This window comes from Acipenser ruthenus, chromosome 6, assembly GCF_902713425.1.
Source record: "Acipenser ruthenus chromosome 6, fAciRut3.2 maternal haplotype, whole genome shotgun sequence".
Classification (NCBI taxonomy): domain Eukaryota; kingdom Metazoa; phylum Chordata; class Actinopteri; order Acipenseriformes; family Acipenseridae; genus Acipenser; species Acipenser ruthenus.
In genome coordinates this window covers 13,723,697-13,741,133 of record NC_081194.1, presented here as the reverse complement: position 1 = coordinate 13,741,133, position 17,437 = coordinate 13,723,697, and the positions used below count along the sequence as shown (strand labels likewise).

The window sequence follows — 17,437 nt, the reverse complement described above, 5'->3', positions numbered from 1 at the left end:
TATTTCATTAAAGTGAGATAATCTCAGCAAGCCTTTGCTGGTGACTATGGCCTAAGGTCATTTGTTGCAGTATTACAGGTTAGAAAGAGACCTTATTATAGCTGGTAATGATGAATAGGACAATATCTCTGTGCAGTGCTTCATGAATCAGTTCTACACAGAATGAAGTCAATCCTTAGTAACTTCAAAGCTCTGAACCAAGCATCTTGAAAGCTGTGGTTAGTGCTATGGGGAATGATATTTTCTGTCAAATAGGGGCAGCAAGTCTATTGACGCTTTTGAAAACTATCATAAGCCAGTTTACTTCACACCTGGTCCTGACAGAAAGCCAATTTCACAATGGTGTGTGTTAAAATCACAGGAGGGAATGAATCAAGATATTGTATTATTTACTTTATCAATCTTCAATAAGCATCATCAGCTGACTTGGGAATCACTGTCCAATGTATGGGATTTCTTCTGACGTTTGACTATAGTGTCTTGTATGGATTGTAGAATGTAACACTAGAAACCACTGTTAGATGTGTCTTAAGGAAGTACTAAATATTAAAAACTTGAGGTGTAATTAATTAACATGCTATTGACAATTACTAATGAGATATATGTTGTTGTTTTTCTGCTGGCGAAGTGCAAAATGTCATACTTTGCACGAATTTGTGAAAAAAAAGGATTTGCCATGTTTGCTGCCATTCTGAATGTAGAATGTATAAGAAACCCCAGAAAAGGTAGTATTCACGTGTTATCATTAACAGAAGAATGAGAAAACACTGAAACTGTAAACATTTTTAATAGTGATGCTTGTCTGTGCATTGTACTGTATAATATATATATATATATAGTAAAAAAAAAAAAGTCGAGCACTAGAAAAATAGCTTCATGAGCTCCACAGATTAATTAACCACTTTGCTGCTATAATGATAGGTCTGTCAGAAAAACTATCCTCAAGTGCTATGACGACAGATGCTGTCCATCAAACAAAATCGTGCTGTTAAAAACAAACAAAAAAAAACGTGAATGGATTTTTTTCCCCCCCTCAGATGGATGTAGGATCACGTAAATCATGTCACACCATAGATATTTAATATTCACTATAAAGTTTGAAGTAGTCCTGAAAATCAACTATCTTTTGTTTGAAACTGTATATCCTATATCCAAAAGGGCAAGAAAACTTCATCCAGTTTCCACAGAAGTTCATCGAGTAAAATATTGTATTTTAATCTACTTCCTGCAATGTCATCAAGCCTTTTTTCAGAATAAAAAAAAATGTAAAACATTTAAAAAATAAAATAAAAAGGGTATGGTGTTATGGTTGGAAAGTAGCCTAATTCACTTGATGATAATTATGTACACTGCTGCCTTTGTATTTTGTGATTGATTTTGATGCAATGTTTGTACAGTTCATTGTGCTTTGGCAAATGACTTCCATGACATCTATACGATTATTACCACCGTCATTAAGAAACTGTAATCTTCTATATATTAATAATTTAATTAAATAACCTAGGGCAGTAATTTGCATTTTGTTTTCTTAAAAAAAAAAAAAAAAAAATTACAGCCTGAATGACAGTACACATGGTAAATCACTAAAACTCAATGAACTTGTGCCTTTGAAAAGGAAACCCACAATGTCATATCTCATTAAATTTACTATGTGATATTAATCCATACATTTCGAGTTGATTCTCAAACCATTTATACTAGCTTTCCAGTATGTTATGTATATGCACTTCACAGCTGTTCTTATAGATAAATCTGCAATGTGAACACAGGCGCATTCTTAAAAAGTAAAGATGTTCCCGGCATGCAGTATTTGTTTTATTTATTCGAATGATACTGAACAAAACCTGGATATTTAGTCCCTGAGACTAAATGTCTAATTTCCAAGGAGAAGTAGGGAATAGTGTAGTGCATCACTGAAGCATTTAACAACCAGTTGCTTTGGATCATTACAGTAAATTATGAGAGTTCACAGATATGAGTGGTAAAAATAAGTCAAGTAACCCTTCAGAGGAACACTTGTTTTCTGTTCAATGAAGTGCTATCCAGTTACAAAAACTGACTTCTCAATTCCAAATAAATATATTTTCTGGTTTTGTAACTTAAAAAATATTAAAATACTATATTGGAAATGTGTCAGAATAAATTATATGTACCCTTAGTATTAATACAACCCCTCTGTTAAGGCCAAATTTGTTTTGATATTAACTTACATATATAAACCTTTTAAATTACGCAGAGAACTATGCTGTAAAACACATGAATTTTAAATCATTAAGCCACATATGAATATAAAAATGCTTGTAAAAGTAAAAAAATCTTAAAACTTAGGTCAGGCTATATTTGGGTGTTTTAAAAAAATCTACAAATCTGCAGTGTAGTTGTACAGTTTGTGCTCAGGCAGAATGTTTGTTTAGTCCTATGACACTTTAGTTGAAAACAGAACATGATGACTTCCATATTATTATTATTATTATTATTTATTTCTTAGCAGACGCCCTTATCCAGGGCGACTTACAATTGTTACAAGTTATCACATTATACATTATTTCACATTATACAGATATCACATTATTTTTACATACAATTACCCATTTATACAGTTGGGTTTTTACTGGAGCAATCTAGGTAAAGTACCTTGCTCAAGGGTACAACAGCAGTGTCCCCCACTGGGGATTGAACCCACAACCCTCCGGTCAAGAGTCCAGAGCCCTAACCACTACTCCACACTGCTGCCCCTATTGATTTAAATTCACCAGAAAACAAATTACTTTTTTTTTATTTAAGTTGCTAAATATTAATATACCATTAGATTTGCAACAAGATATATATGCCCTATGAATTGTCTATCTTGTTTTACAATTAACAGACCCATTTTGACTCAGCTGTCAAAAGCTTCCTTAGAAAACTAATAATTCTCATCAACAAAAAACAAGCCCCCCCAAAAAATGCCAAACAAACAAAAGAAAACAAAACAAAATTACAAAAAAAAAATTGAATTGCCAAAATGCCTCTTTCCCTGTTTTCTATTTTTTCTGTATTTGCAACATGCATACACACAGCACCTTGTCTCAAAATCTCTAAAGAATAATCACTGAACGCTGAAAAAGAATTACTGTACACTGAAGGTATTTTATTAGAACCTAAGAACCGATTTTAGTTTTCAGAACCTCAGGCACTTGGACATGGGCTAGGTCTTTCCCATCAGAATGAAGAAATGCATGGATAGGTAAAGAATTTTAATTTAGAAAGTGGAGGTGCTTGAATAGGTTTTCCATCAAGAAAGAGATATTCGGACTAAAATTGGTTCAGTTATACAGCTTAGTGCAGCTTGTCCCTACAATTTCACAATTATCAACCGATAATAACCGAAAAAAAAACCCCGAAGATCTATTTAGAAGATTGTGTTTTTATCTTTTGAAGCCGGTAAACGTTGGTTTTGGCAACATGTTTTAAATAATGTCAGTTATTCACTACTCTCTTTCTACATGAAGAAAACGGATTTCAGAAGGCAGGCAGTATGCTAAGACATTGCAACTAACCAAGCAACTGACCAATCATCAATTTTGTGCACTACGTAATACGTGTCATTTGTGTCAATGCGTCATTTGCTTAGCAACAGGCTTAACGACCATGAACGTGGACGGTAGATACGTGGACGGTAAAGGGGAGTAAAATGAAATCTGTTACTTCTCACAATTCTCGGATTTAAAATGCACATCCAGAGTTCTACATTGCCGGAATCCTAATGTGGACATGCTCACTTTAAGTGGTGTTTATTTTTAATAATCGAAAATAAATAATTTGGCCAAATAATAATAAAAAACGATAGCCTCCCACCCCACCCAGAACTGAACAAAAAATAAATACTGAAAAATCCAAGCCCTATATATATAGTTTGGTTTTATTGTCGTGTTTAATGAACATGGTGGACCTTGGATGCAGTACTATTCACTCACTTCTTGAAAGAAATAATATGTTTTTTGGAAAATTAATGTAATCACAAGACTTGTAAGTGAACATCAAGTCTTCTAGAAAATGTCATTAATATTTTTTTAGAGCAGTCTTTTGAAGCAACAAGCAAATAGCGATGTCTTTGAACTTCACTATTATGGGTGTGTCAGTTTTTTTAGTGCCTGCATTTGCCTAAGCTTTTATGTTTTCACCTTGTGTAAATGTAGCTTACAAAAATTGCTTTTTTGTCGAAACAGTTTTCTCTAGGGTACAATTTCCAAAAAGCAAAAGTAATGCTATAAGAATGCTATATTTACCTCTCTAGTGTTGCAGGATTTTCAGACTTGCATATCAACCCTTTGGTTCCCAGCAATACAATTCACCCTTGGGAATCAAAGTATTGACAAAGCAAATTGACCAATAGGATTAAAACAAAATAAATGTTTTTCAAAAATGTTAAGCATTCAAATTGACTGTATTGTACTAAAAATAATAGCTAATAAGATAATTTATTTTGTCAGACTGAACTGACACTGATATTTGGGGATGCTGTTTTCTTAATTAGGCTTGACAGAATGTATAAAATTGGCAATTTGAAACACTTCTATTTTTGTTAGCTGAGAACATCTGGGATAGAAATTTGCTACTTGGTTAGACATGCATCTAATGCACTGCCGTGCCACTCAAGACTCTGCAGGCAAATAAACTGCAATTAGTCTGGTGAAATGGCCCATAAATCAGAACTTGAGGGCCGCAGGAAACACCTGCAGGTCTGATAACTAGATGACATCAAATGCCATTAGCAAAAACAACAGGAAGTGAAAGGTTCAAAATAATAACCACAAAAGAACTTCAGTGATGTAGATTAAAGCGAAAATATATGTAAGTAAAATTAGACATGTCTATGACTGTGTGTCAGTGTATTGAGATACCTCTACTAAAGTTACAGGTATATATTTTAGTGCCCAATGATGTATTTAACCTGTTTTCTCCCCAATTTGAAATGCCCAAGTACCTCACATCTGCAAACCACATACCGCTGACTAGCCAAGTAACCTTTTTTTTACCCACCAAAAATAAGCAGTCAATGTTGCTAAGATACTGAACCCTCAAGACGAGAGACCAGCTTGGCATTGTCTTCGGGTTGACCAGTCGTGGTGCAGTGAGACCCAGGACGAAGTTAAAACAAAATACTCATTCTTTAGTATCATAAACATTAGTCCCTATAGCAGTAGGCCATACCCCTCTGGAAGTACCGAGTTATTTCATACTTTAAACAAAATTAAAATGCATTGTGAAATACATTGTAAACATCTTATTGTTTGTATAACTTAATTGGCTTGGTTTCCATGCAGTTTAGAAACTCCAAATTCTGTCTCCATTGTTGTGAGAATGTGACGTAGCAGCACATATCACGCACATTCCTCTCACTATAGCAAGTGTGCGGCCAAAAAATGGTACGACTAAAAAGGATGGGTAAATCACCTTCTGATGCTAAAAAGGTTTGCAAATTGACGAAACACGTTTTTTTTTTTTTGGACGGCCTAACATTTTGCATACATTGTACATTACTTGTTATATAATCTAAATATTACATGCATGTACACTGAGTGCTGTGATTTTTTACAATCATGATCATGACAGCAAACAACCCAGGTTGGTTATTTGGTCTGTATACTGTTCGTCTGTTCAATGTTGGGTTTGACTTTCAAACAATAACTGAATGTTCAGTTGTTTTTTTTTTTTTTTTTTTCAAATAGATCTAATGGTCAACCAGAAATTGAGCATAGGCGTGGAATAAATGTAAAATAGGCGTGGAATAAATGTAAAATTGCTTTTCAAGTCTGTGAACTAGTATGCTTGATCCACTCATGCTCATTCATTTTACTTTAGGTTGAACCACACAGTATGTAATTGGCCATTTACTAAAATTAAATTAAACACAATTACTGACCTGACCAAAATGGTTAGACATCCCAGCTCATTATGCCCAAGCTGAGTATATTTTTAAGCTTGACAAAATAGCTGAAAATCCCACTAATGATTAACTTGGAGTTAATAATCATGAATTTAAATATTAAACTTGCTAATAAATAAATACATAAATAAATACAAAATTATGAAATGGGATGCGGGGGAGTCTTTTAAAAAAAAAAAAAAAATTTGCTGGGCACACTAACCATTGTGACAAGACTCCATTCAGCCAGGTTAGTAAATATATGCCAAATACAATTCAAACATGAGAAATAGAGCGTTGAGGGAACCACATAACAGAACTGGCACAGCCACCACCAGCTTTCTCAGCTTCCATAATGTTCAAACTTTAACCTGAAGTTTACCCAGAGCAGTTGCTGCAGGCTGATTAAAGCTGTGATCTTCCATTGCTTTGTATATAACTTTCTCTTTTTGCACTGCAGATACACTTTGTATAGCATAAAATAAATACTAATTTAGTGACAAAAAACAACACACATTGCTTAAAATACCCCCAAGAAACAGAACAAAGCCATTCTATATGCATGGCGCCCTACATGTATAGACCCAAATATGCTGACAAAATTAAAAACAAGCACAAATACATTACTTTTCAGGTGTAAAATGTAATAACCCATAAGCCTTACCTTCATAGATAGCTTTAAATCCTTGGGCACTCACTGCAAAGTCAGTAGTAAACCAAAGTCCAAGAATTGAACCTGTGCTTACAATAGGCGATGGCAACTGAAAGCCAGACAACCTGAAAAAAAAAAAAAAAATAGGATTTATTAATAATGATGGGAGAGGAAAATACATTTATCTTATGCATTTCTATATGGCACGATTTGGGGCTTGGTAAGGATGCAATGTTATCATCCATGAGGGCAATGTTTGGGCTAATAGCATAGCTCTAACAATGAGATGAAGAATCACATCCCAACATCCTACAGCACATTCTTTAGTTTTGCATGCCTACACCATTATGGATGGTCCTTCAAAGTGGTACAGCATCCATAATGACAATCCACCCTTGGATTCATAAGTAAAGCGGTCTTTTTTCAGTGGTCATTATTTCAACAGGAAATTCCTGAAATAGACTCTGCAATGTCAGTTAGTTTCATGCACCCTTACTAATAAAAGAAAAGAAAAATGTTAAATGTCTGTTTTTCACCAAACAACAGCCTCAATGAAAAGCAGTTTGGTAATGGCTGCTATGCCAAGTTTAAATAAACCAGAATCACACTGAAAAGTGATTGACGAGGTTGACTCAGCAATTATAATTTATATCATTATAAAATCAAGAGATGGAACAGTGTTTGCAGAATGGGACTTATTATTATTTATTTATATATGTATAATTGATCTAGATGTTGTTTTCTAGCATAGTTTTCCTTTAAATCTGGTAGGTGATGCATTCATGCCATGTAGAAAAGCTGTGTGATAAGTTAGTGATTAAAAATACCTTTAGGCAGCTTCGACTTCTCAGCATGTCACTCTGAGAGTGTTTTCTTTCCCCTAGATTTTCTTGACTATTTTTGTATATCTTTCATGTAGGCCTGTATACATTTTGAATTGGAAGGATCAGAGTAGGCTGTTGTGTGTTAGGTAACCTGCATCCTTTACTTATACTGTATGTGTATTAGATAATGAGTATATGTTCTGATTGGATGTGAACAATCTTATTCAAGACCAACAATTCAATTAGCTTTTAGGTGGACAAAATATTGAAGACGATTGAAAATACAAGCAATAAATATAGAGCAATATGTTTTTTGCATTCAACACTGAAGATATGTTGTTGATTCAAAATTATTTGATAATTGAAGTAAAGGATTGCATTTTAATTTTTTATTTATTTTTAATTTAGAGTGACCAGTTATTATTTTTATTTATTTTCGCCCCCAATTTGGAATGCCCAATTCTGTTTTTTTCTCCTCACTGCAGTGGGTCCCCACACAGCACAGACATTCTGAGGGTGTGTGAGTGTCCTCCAATCTCACAAGCCTAAAGCCAGAATGGCTTTTACGCTGAGCAATCCAGAGCAGAAGTGTGCGGGCTACTGATCCCAGAGAACAGAGATCAGCCCTGCTTTTTATCCACTCTGAATGTGCTCTGTGCCTGGCCAGTAGGGTTCTCTGTTGTACGATGAGGAGAAAGAGTCCCTGCCGGTTTCCCATCCCCCACCCCAGGAGTGTCAGAGCCAATGTGACGCCCCCTTCGGCGTACCCAGCAAAGTTTAGCCTCTTTGCACAGCCCAGACGCAAACCAGCACCTTCCAAGCTGTGACTCATCCTGCGCTCCCAGCAGCAGCGCTTTAACTGGATGAGCCACTCAGGGACTGCATTGGAATTTGACAAAAAAAACAAAGCAAACCAAACAATCAAAAATACATTGCATTGGGTGATCCCTAATGTTGAGAGGCTCATTCTCACTTCACAAAGCAACCTAGAGGCTGAGTGATTCGGGCATTTTATAATAAGGGAATTGCAACCGTAATCACTACATTCCTGACAGGATTAAATACATTCTTATTATTCTCATTTTTCTCATTTTGAAACTTAAGGAAATCCAGCGGGTCTAAAACAAACATAAAGAAGCAATATCCCCCATTCTATCCTGGACCATTGTCAGGTTATCCTCCCTGATGTTAAAATGTTGACATACCACTGGGGAAGCTCTCTCTCTCTCTCTCTCTCTCTCTGGTTGCTGGGAATACGCATATTCGTACACACTTTTGTTGCTGCCTGTTTCACGCGGCCCATCTGCCTTATATATTGTTGAGTTTAATTGGACTGTATACCTACCAATGCTCATTATTCAGCCAGCCTGCTAATACAACTTTTGGGTTCAACAAGCTTGGTTGTGTGGCCTGTCCTTATTAAAAGTTCTAGTGTAAGAAAACATTGTAAAGTCCTACTCCAGGCAATGGACATCCTTACAATCTAATACTGTAAGCCATAATAAATCACATCTTGCAGCGTGGTATGAGTCCAGCCTTATAATCATAGTCCTTCTTCTTGACAGAATGGAGAAAATAAAAATCAGAATACTGCCTGAACAAGGAAGAAAGGATGACATATTGAAAAATGTGTTTTCTATCACCTTGCAACTGCTGCAATGCTATTATTATGTTAATGTGAAAAAATAATATCCTGTGATGTATGTCAGAAGTGTCACAAACAGGATTCACATCTGTTGTTCTTAAAGTCGGCTGGGAGGTAAATGGACCCAGCATGTTAGTCAAATTATAACTGTTTCCAAGGGACTGTGCTAAAAATAGCTTGATGTAGATACTAGTGGATTCACATTTAAGATCTTTATTGCTGTCTTATAGTTAAAATTAAACTCTGTTCAATTATGTATGGAACTCTTAGAGATGTATAGTCAGAGTTGCAGAGGGATTGAATTATGAGGTCAAGCTATCAGATAATGGCAGACCATCCTGTGATGACATCTATTAAGCCCCAATCGGGTGCTACTTCTCTAAAGTAGAGGACAGCTGATGAACTCCCACGTGTGTGCTTTTCTTTCAGAAGGCTTCTAGTTTATTTCTATCTGTCTATATCAGGGGTCTCCAACCCTGGTCCTGGAGAGCCCCAAATCCTCAGATTTATATAGGGGTCTATTTCATCAATGGCTAAAGATCTGGAACACCTGTTAATTTTGACTAATTAAGCCAATAATTGGTGCAATTGAGTAACTAAGAGCTCGGTTGAAACAAAAACCAGAAGATCCAGTAGCTCTCCAGGACCACTGCTCTATATTATGCTATTATATGCTGCTAAACTTTACATACGTATAGAAATTAATTTAGAATCAGTTATATCTTTATGCATCATTTCAGAAAAGGTCAAGCATCCAATCACTGAAATGTGTCTGTCAAAAAAGCATATAATTATGACAGAAGAGTCATTTTCTAACAACTGAGGCTGAAAATAAATTGTTTTTCCTGACTACTAATGAGACATGTAATTCAAATTACACTAGAAAGTATTTTATCTTATGCCAATATAAGACAGAAATGGTTTAGATAAACTGTTCTTATTAAAACTAAAGATAATATTAAAGACCATTTCACGTCCGTGGTATGCGTTTTATTTACAGTCAGCAAACTATTTTTTTATTTTATACCAGGACTCTTCAAATGTCTATGGATGTGGCATTTTTTTTTTTAACTATGACATGTTCCCTATTGTTGTTTCCAATTAACCTTCAGCTTATTAGCGATATTCAGTAAAAGTTTCCAGCAGCAGCTATGTTGCACACTGAATCAAGTTGAATTCATTCCAATTAAAGGGAAATGCAAAACAGAATAAATCTGTATGTATTGGACTCACAGTATATCTTTCTGCAAGTAAAAACACTCCTCTTAATGATGTGTTTATTTTTAATATGGCTTTTAATACTGAAATATATAATCATATGTATAGATCTGAAATTAATCATACATTTCAAATATATTTATAATAAATAAAGAAAGAACAGAATAGTCATGAATCCCATTTGCCCCCTAATGCTGTTTCACTAACACAAAACAAAAGCCTTGAAAACAAAATTATATTCAAAGAATTTAATTATCAGTCTTTTGATTTTTTTTTTCTTCATGTAGGCAAAACTGAAGAATGGGCCTACCAGTTAAATTTGGTCCACATCCTTAACTAAGAATGTCCTAAAAATGTAATAGATTTTTGTAATTCATTTATTCATAATCTAACTCAAGGCAAGTCTAGGCTGATAATGTCCTTGAGTCCCCAAACTAATGTATATTAAATGTATCCATATTTAAGCTCTTTGTTATTAAATTACCACAAATGTAAAAAAAATCAAATTATATATGGTCCTTTACCTGGTAGTGGCGCTACAAACCAAAGCACAGAAGTAAACCTGTATGTTTCTTTTTTGTTTTTGAAAAGATTGAGCACAGTCTAGTTTCCATCAGATTACTTTTGTTTGTCAGTACTCAACTACACATTTAACCTGAACTACACCTACACTCGATTGTAGCTTAATGGGTTCTCAAACAAGAGCAAGAGTATTTAAGCAAGTGAAGAATTTTGCTTTTAAAGTTTCTTTGTAACCTCTGGATGCCTCTTGGAAACAGATTTGTTACATTACTCCAGAAAGCCACATTTTATTAAAGTCTGATTTGAATTAATTTCAAACTATTGCATTCCCTAGTTCACATTAATCTCTACAGACATCCACTGCATTTAACATATACTTTGCTTCTTCAACGGGAGTACAGTTTGGACTGCTTATTTCTGACAATTAAAAACATGTTCATAATTTTTACAGACACATAAGACTAGTGTTTACCCCCAGATGTTTGGTTCTTACACAAGATATACAATTAGGTGTAGAAACACAAATTTTAAAAAATAATAATCTAGAAATGCCATATATTTAAATGGTAGGCTAATAGCTGATCTATTTTTTAAATCTGTCTTTCACCCGATGTTTAATTTTTAAACTATTATTGTGTTATTTTATATACTGTTATTTTTGTTAACAGCTTCACAGTTGCTACGGCGTCAGTGAATTGAAGAAACAAAAATGTCCCAGTTTTTCACTGTGGAAATTTGGTAATCCTAAACTGTATGGACAGGCATTCAAGAAATGTATTCATTAAATTAGCGGAGTGGTCCCCCAGTGCTTTCTTCCACAGCAATATGTAAGAATCTAAAACATGCCATTTAAAAACCTGAGCAATACATCAACAGCTGCCATCTTTCAATATGCCTTGCAGATATTGTAAAAATCCAGTTAAGCTTTCTTGTACTGTTTATATTTAAGGTACTTGTGGGCAGGATTTTCAAAAGTTTGTAAATGATAACTCCAGTATTAATCAAGAAATCGGTATGTAGCATTGATTTTGGCATTTTCAAGCGGTCGTTGTGCCTATTTCATTTTTAAATAATCGTGCTTATGTGATTTCAGAAATTATGTTGAATTACAAAATAATGTTAACATCTTAACGAGCAGGGCTTCTTGTGACTATTTCTTTTGTTTGCGTGGGAATTTAAAAGGAAATCTGTGTTAATTGTCATAATTTATCAGGAGTTAATTTGCACTTGGAAAAGGAGGGTTTTAATTAACAAAAGAGTATATAACTCACTGACGAGAGTGAGAGTGAGAGAGAGAGAGAGAGAGAGTGAGTGAGTGAGTGAGTGAGTGAGTGAGTACAGGACCAGGGTTAATTTCTTACAGACTATCTCGATAATTCACTATTTGTAGTTATGAAAGTATTTTAGCCTTTTCTATACTCGTATATGAATGAGATGGATTCACTTATTTTAACCATTTTTAACCTTACAGACGTTTGTTGTATTGTTAATTGCTGTATTGTATTGATATTACTTCATTTTGTCATAATGAGTATAACAGTTATTTTTCCTGTCACATATTTTTGTAAGTGTATTGTACCCATTTCTCCAAACCAACTACAACCTGAAGCCACAAATTACAGTATACAATTAAATGAAATGTCGTGACTGAACAGGATAGCACAAAAGTATAGATCTTTGATTAAATCAGTGAAATGTGTTTCTTCTAGCTTCTTTCTAAGGAGTCATAAAGCTAAAAATAAAAAAAAAACACAGCCAACAAGAAAATCTTCAGAAGTTCTGATTCAGCAGCACCTAATGATGCAGTTATCATCTAACATATTATCCAGCAATAGATAATTTGTAGATCAAGTTAACTTTTCATTTGTCAGTCTGGCTAGATCAGTTCACTGGGTCCATCCTTGTTGAAAGGTCTTCTCCTGCACTTGCCTTTGCTTATTTTGCTTGTCCCATATGGCGTTCATATGGTTTGTCCACTATCTTTGCAGCTATGTTGATAAGGTATTGTAAAAGGCATGTGAAACATGAACCAGGTTGTCTTGGGAAGATCTCGTTGGTCTTGTGCAGTGGATTCCATTACGAAGTTTGGAGTGAGCCATGAGTCGTAAATCAGAATACCTAAGTACCAGTTTTCACATCTCTAATACATGTTTTTTTGTTAACCTTTATGGTTTGGTAGTTAAACTACACTGACTAATTATACATTGACACTTTTGATAACCCCTCTGGTGATTTTAATGGACTGTGTCATGCTGGCACCTTGAAATTAACGTTCATTGGTAATTTTGTTTTTATTTATTTGCCTTGAGACTTGGATTAAGAGTCAACTTTATTTCAAGTAAACACAGTATGCATACATTTATCTATTATTTATACCGCCATAGCATAGCTATGGGGCCTGGGAGTAAGGTTTATTAAGTGCGGACATTTTTCAATAAAACCAGAGAAAGCTTGAAACAGAGGCAGGCAGTAAGTGACAATGTCAACCCCAAAGTGGAGCTCAGAAGAGGAAAAAGAAAAGAGAAGAAGAATGACATAATCAGAAACATCCTAAAATTGATTTTCTATTTTTTGTTTTTATTTATTTTTTAAAAGCATCGAAACACAAAAAGAAGCGAGGGATACCCCTGTCTGAGCCTGATCCAATGGCAAATACAAGCTGAGAAAAAAATGAAGTGTATAGAAAGAGTGACGAGCAAGTAATAGTATGAAACAGTACTAGAAAATGATGGTGCTGAAGTTGCGATTGATAATTTCCCTAAAGGAGAGGAATATCCAACAGAGGGCTAACTTTCCTATTAAGATTAGTGATCACCAAGTGAAGTGATTTATAATAGATCATGGATCTGTTTTGTTTTTATTTTGAATCATTCCTGCCACTGTTACCATTGCTGAGAGATCATTTTCTAAACTTAAGCTGATTAAAACTAATTACACCAGAAGTACCATGTGAATGACCACTGGGACTAGCCTTGTTGAGTATAGAACAAGCACAAGGAAGAAAATCGAACACGGACAAGATTGTGGATAATTTAATTGCCATGAAATCCCAAAGACTAATTTTAACTAATTGTTTGGTAAGTATACGTACTCGGTATTCTGCAGTTACAAGTCAGTAAAGAGTGAAAAACGGGGCCCACATCGATTTTTTGCTGAGGAGTCCCTGACATGCTATGCACGACACGACACTGATTGCAATATATCCCTGGCAGATACCATTATCAATACAAAATTAGAAAGTCTCATAACTTACACAAAGGTACAGTTGTATGCCTGTATTTACCATATCACTGCTCTTTTGGACACAGTAAAATATCAAAAATATGCAATAATTAATTAGAATGACCTTCTCAATCTTCTGTTCCACTTAGACCCATATGTCCTTCACTTACCAGTACATTACCACTACACTCAACAGAATATTATCAAGGACATGTACCTACCGATCTACCATAGTTTTTTATTAGCGATTGTTATAGATGATCAGCAATGTATTTACAGTAAGCACATACCTACAGATTGGGTACAGTGTCTGAGTTGTTCATTTCTGGTCAGGGTAAAAAGTTTGAGAATTTAGCCCAATGTAGTCTCTATTTTCTATTTTAAACACCAATTAAAATTAAATAACATCAATATTTTAAACACAAATACATCAAGAGAAATACATAACTGAACTAATATCAATGTATGTAAAAATAACCGTATAAATATTTGCGTTTCATGAGTAGGAAGTTACTGAAAGCAAATAAATATCTTAGCAACAGTATTAAAATTATAAAACAATACAATGTACAAAGACATTAAAAAAGAAAGAAATACAAGAACTGAGCCAAAGTGAAACAACAGACCCACATGACTGTTCTAACCATGTTAGAACTGAGTTGACATAATTCTCAAAGATCTGCATTTCTAAATAAATTGATCGAATGGTTGTGAAAAAAGTGTAAGGAGGAACATACAACCTTACATATAGGTAAATGAGCAATTGCCCAAGGTTTCTTAGCAAATGCACATACTGCCCAAAAGAAATAAAGAGGCATTCCCCGGCTACACAAAATGATATACTATATTCAGTGCATAATCTATAGTTACAGTAAAAAAACAACAAAAAAACAAACAAACATAGATTTGTACTGTGTCCAGTGGGTCTCAGCTCTTCCAATATTATTCTTTACTGAACAAACACAACAGTTTTACTGTACTAGTATCCTAACTGTAGACTAGTTTACTGCCTAGCCAGCAGGGACAGTGAATCATCATATCTTTAATAATTGGCAGGGGCTTAATGTTACTTGATTATTTATTTTGCTGTATCTCGGGGCTGAGCATGTTAGATGGGCGGTGTACTGGCACATTGGCAACGGATGGACAGTTTGCTGATGCAGAAGTTCGTGTGAAGTTGCATCAGCCAATCCAACCAAGTGTAATAAAGCTAGTGATTTAGTGACCTAAATCCATCCTGGGTATGTCAGGTTGTGTGTTGACTATCAAGAAATAGTTTAGTGATCAATGGGTTTTGTAATTGAGCAGCCCTATACGGTATTACTTTTGTATATATGTATTAGCATGTAACGTGACTTCACTAAATGGGTAATTGTTTAATATTTTATTTTTATGCTATGAAAGCAAACATTTATCACAGAAATGTTTGTATTTAAATGAACAGAAGGACATTTCATTGGGACTATATATAACAAAATAGCCAACCACCTCTAGTAAAGCACTTTCTAGATCATCTCTAAAATGCCTGGCAGAAATGGGAAAAGAGAACACTTTCTATGAGATTTGGTAGGAAAAAAAAGTTGTTCTTACGGTATGAAAGCGAGTGAGAATCACGTATGAAAGCATTCTTTTTTGTTTAAAAAAGGGGCTTGTTTCCCGATAGCGGTGGAACGTGCTGTTTGAAGATTAATCACACAATACACTTCAACTGTTTACAGTCAATCTTCAAGTGTGTTTCTCAAAACCCCATGTGAAACTCCAACTTAATTAGTGATCATAAAGTGCATCGTGTGGATCCGTGAAATTGCCAATTAAGGGCACATTTGAAACACATATATGTGGTGCAAAGAAGTCTATGCTTGTTTGGAGAGAAGAAAAAATGCACACTAAGGCAAACAGTGTGTTTGTGATGATGGCAAAAGAATACAAAAAATGTATTTACTAAAACTGAAATAGAAATACTTGTGAATGAGGTAGAAGCTAATAAATCTCCTTTATTTTAGCAAGCTGAAAACCAGTGTAACAAATCAAGCTAAAATCAGTAAGTGGGCAGACATAGCTCAGAAAATGAATGCCTCAGGTACTGGCCCTGCAAGAGAAGGAAAAGACATCCGCAAGAAATGGCAGGATTTTGCTAGCTTAGCGAAACGGAAGGTATTAAAAAAGCAGCAACAAAAAACGGGGTGGCGGTCAATGCTCTATTATGTCAACCGCCAAAGAAGAAAAGGCTGAAAACATAGTGGGACCCACTGCTGTACATGGTATCCTGGCCAGCAGAGAATTCCCTACTGATGTCGACGTACCCTCGTGTTCAACACAGAGGGAAGAAGCACAAGAAGAAGTGCCTGTAGACATGGGGTTTCATGTAGCGGAATGTGAGGCAATATCATCACCCGAAAGACTTGAGTCATCGGTACATGGTAAACGTAAGCGGAACAGCAAGATCACCTGTGGATGCAGCCAGGAGTTAATCACCATAAAGAGTGAGAAAACTGACATATTGGGAAAAATCTACACAAATTTGGAAAAAATACTCTTGCAATATCAAGAACTTAAAAAAAAGAAAAAATAGAAATTATGGGAAAGCAGCATGCAGTTGCTGAGGCACAATTTTTGCGACCCAGTATTTTCGATTCCGTTCATTATGCCAGACCACTTGGCAGAAGGACAAGGTGGGTGTGGGTGTGGGTGTGGATGTGGGTGGCACTGTGGCTATGGGTCAAAGTAAGTAAAATAAATACATGAACAAACCTATTATGTTCTGCCCCTGTACCCCTTTTATCTTTATTTAGAGTTGGATTCCAGTCAAATCCCAGTGGTTCCATATCTGTGGAAGCAACACCAGCACTCAACGTTCCCGATAAAACAATAAACCATATACATGTATAGTCCTCAAAATATATTTCACAAACCCTGAACAGTAAAGCAAAACATTTACACAGGACCTTATTGTTTTACTTATAAACTTACTTACAATCAATTAATTTAATTTCTGTTTAAAGGCAAGTCGATTGCACAAAGTTAGACTCCCAATGTTTGCAGAAGTATTAATATTAATTTAGCACACGCTTTTATCCAAAGCAACTTTCAGATCCCACTATGTGATCAACTGCTGCTGCAGAATCACTTACAGAGGCATTTCTGTATGCAACACACTTATGTAGTCCGACTGTATTACAGACATTAACAAAAAATTATATATATATATATATATATATATATATATATATATATACACACACACACACAGTATACAGTATATAGGTGTGAAGTGTACATATGGTTGTTTATTTCTCCTTTTATTGTAATAGTTGAGCAACTGTTAATGGTATCTTCAATGTTCATCAATTAACTGTCAAACACATTTTGGATAAGATTCTGCCGCACATTTCTGCCAGCACTGAAATCTCTTCCATGATCAACATCCACATCCAACTCTGCTACAT

At 35.0% G+C, this 17,437-nt stretch overlaps 1 protein-coding gene across 1 annotated transcript in view; it reads right to left on the bottom strand.

Annotated features, from left to right (window-relative positions):
* LOC117411047 (CUB and sushi domain-containing protein 1-like) overlaps window positions 1-17,437 on the bottom strand; it is a 615,018-nt gene that overhangs the window by 449,448 nt on the left and 148,133 nt on the right. Inside the window, exon 3 of the mRNA XM_034921683.2 lies at window positions 6,573-6,685. Coding sequence (XP_034777574.2) covers window positions 6,573-6,685 — 113 coding nt within the window. The remainder of the gene's footprint in view (window positions 1-6,572; window positions 6,686-17,437) is intronic.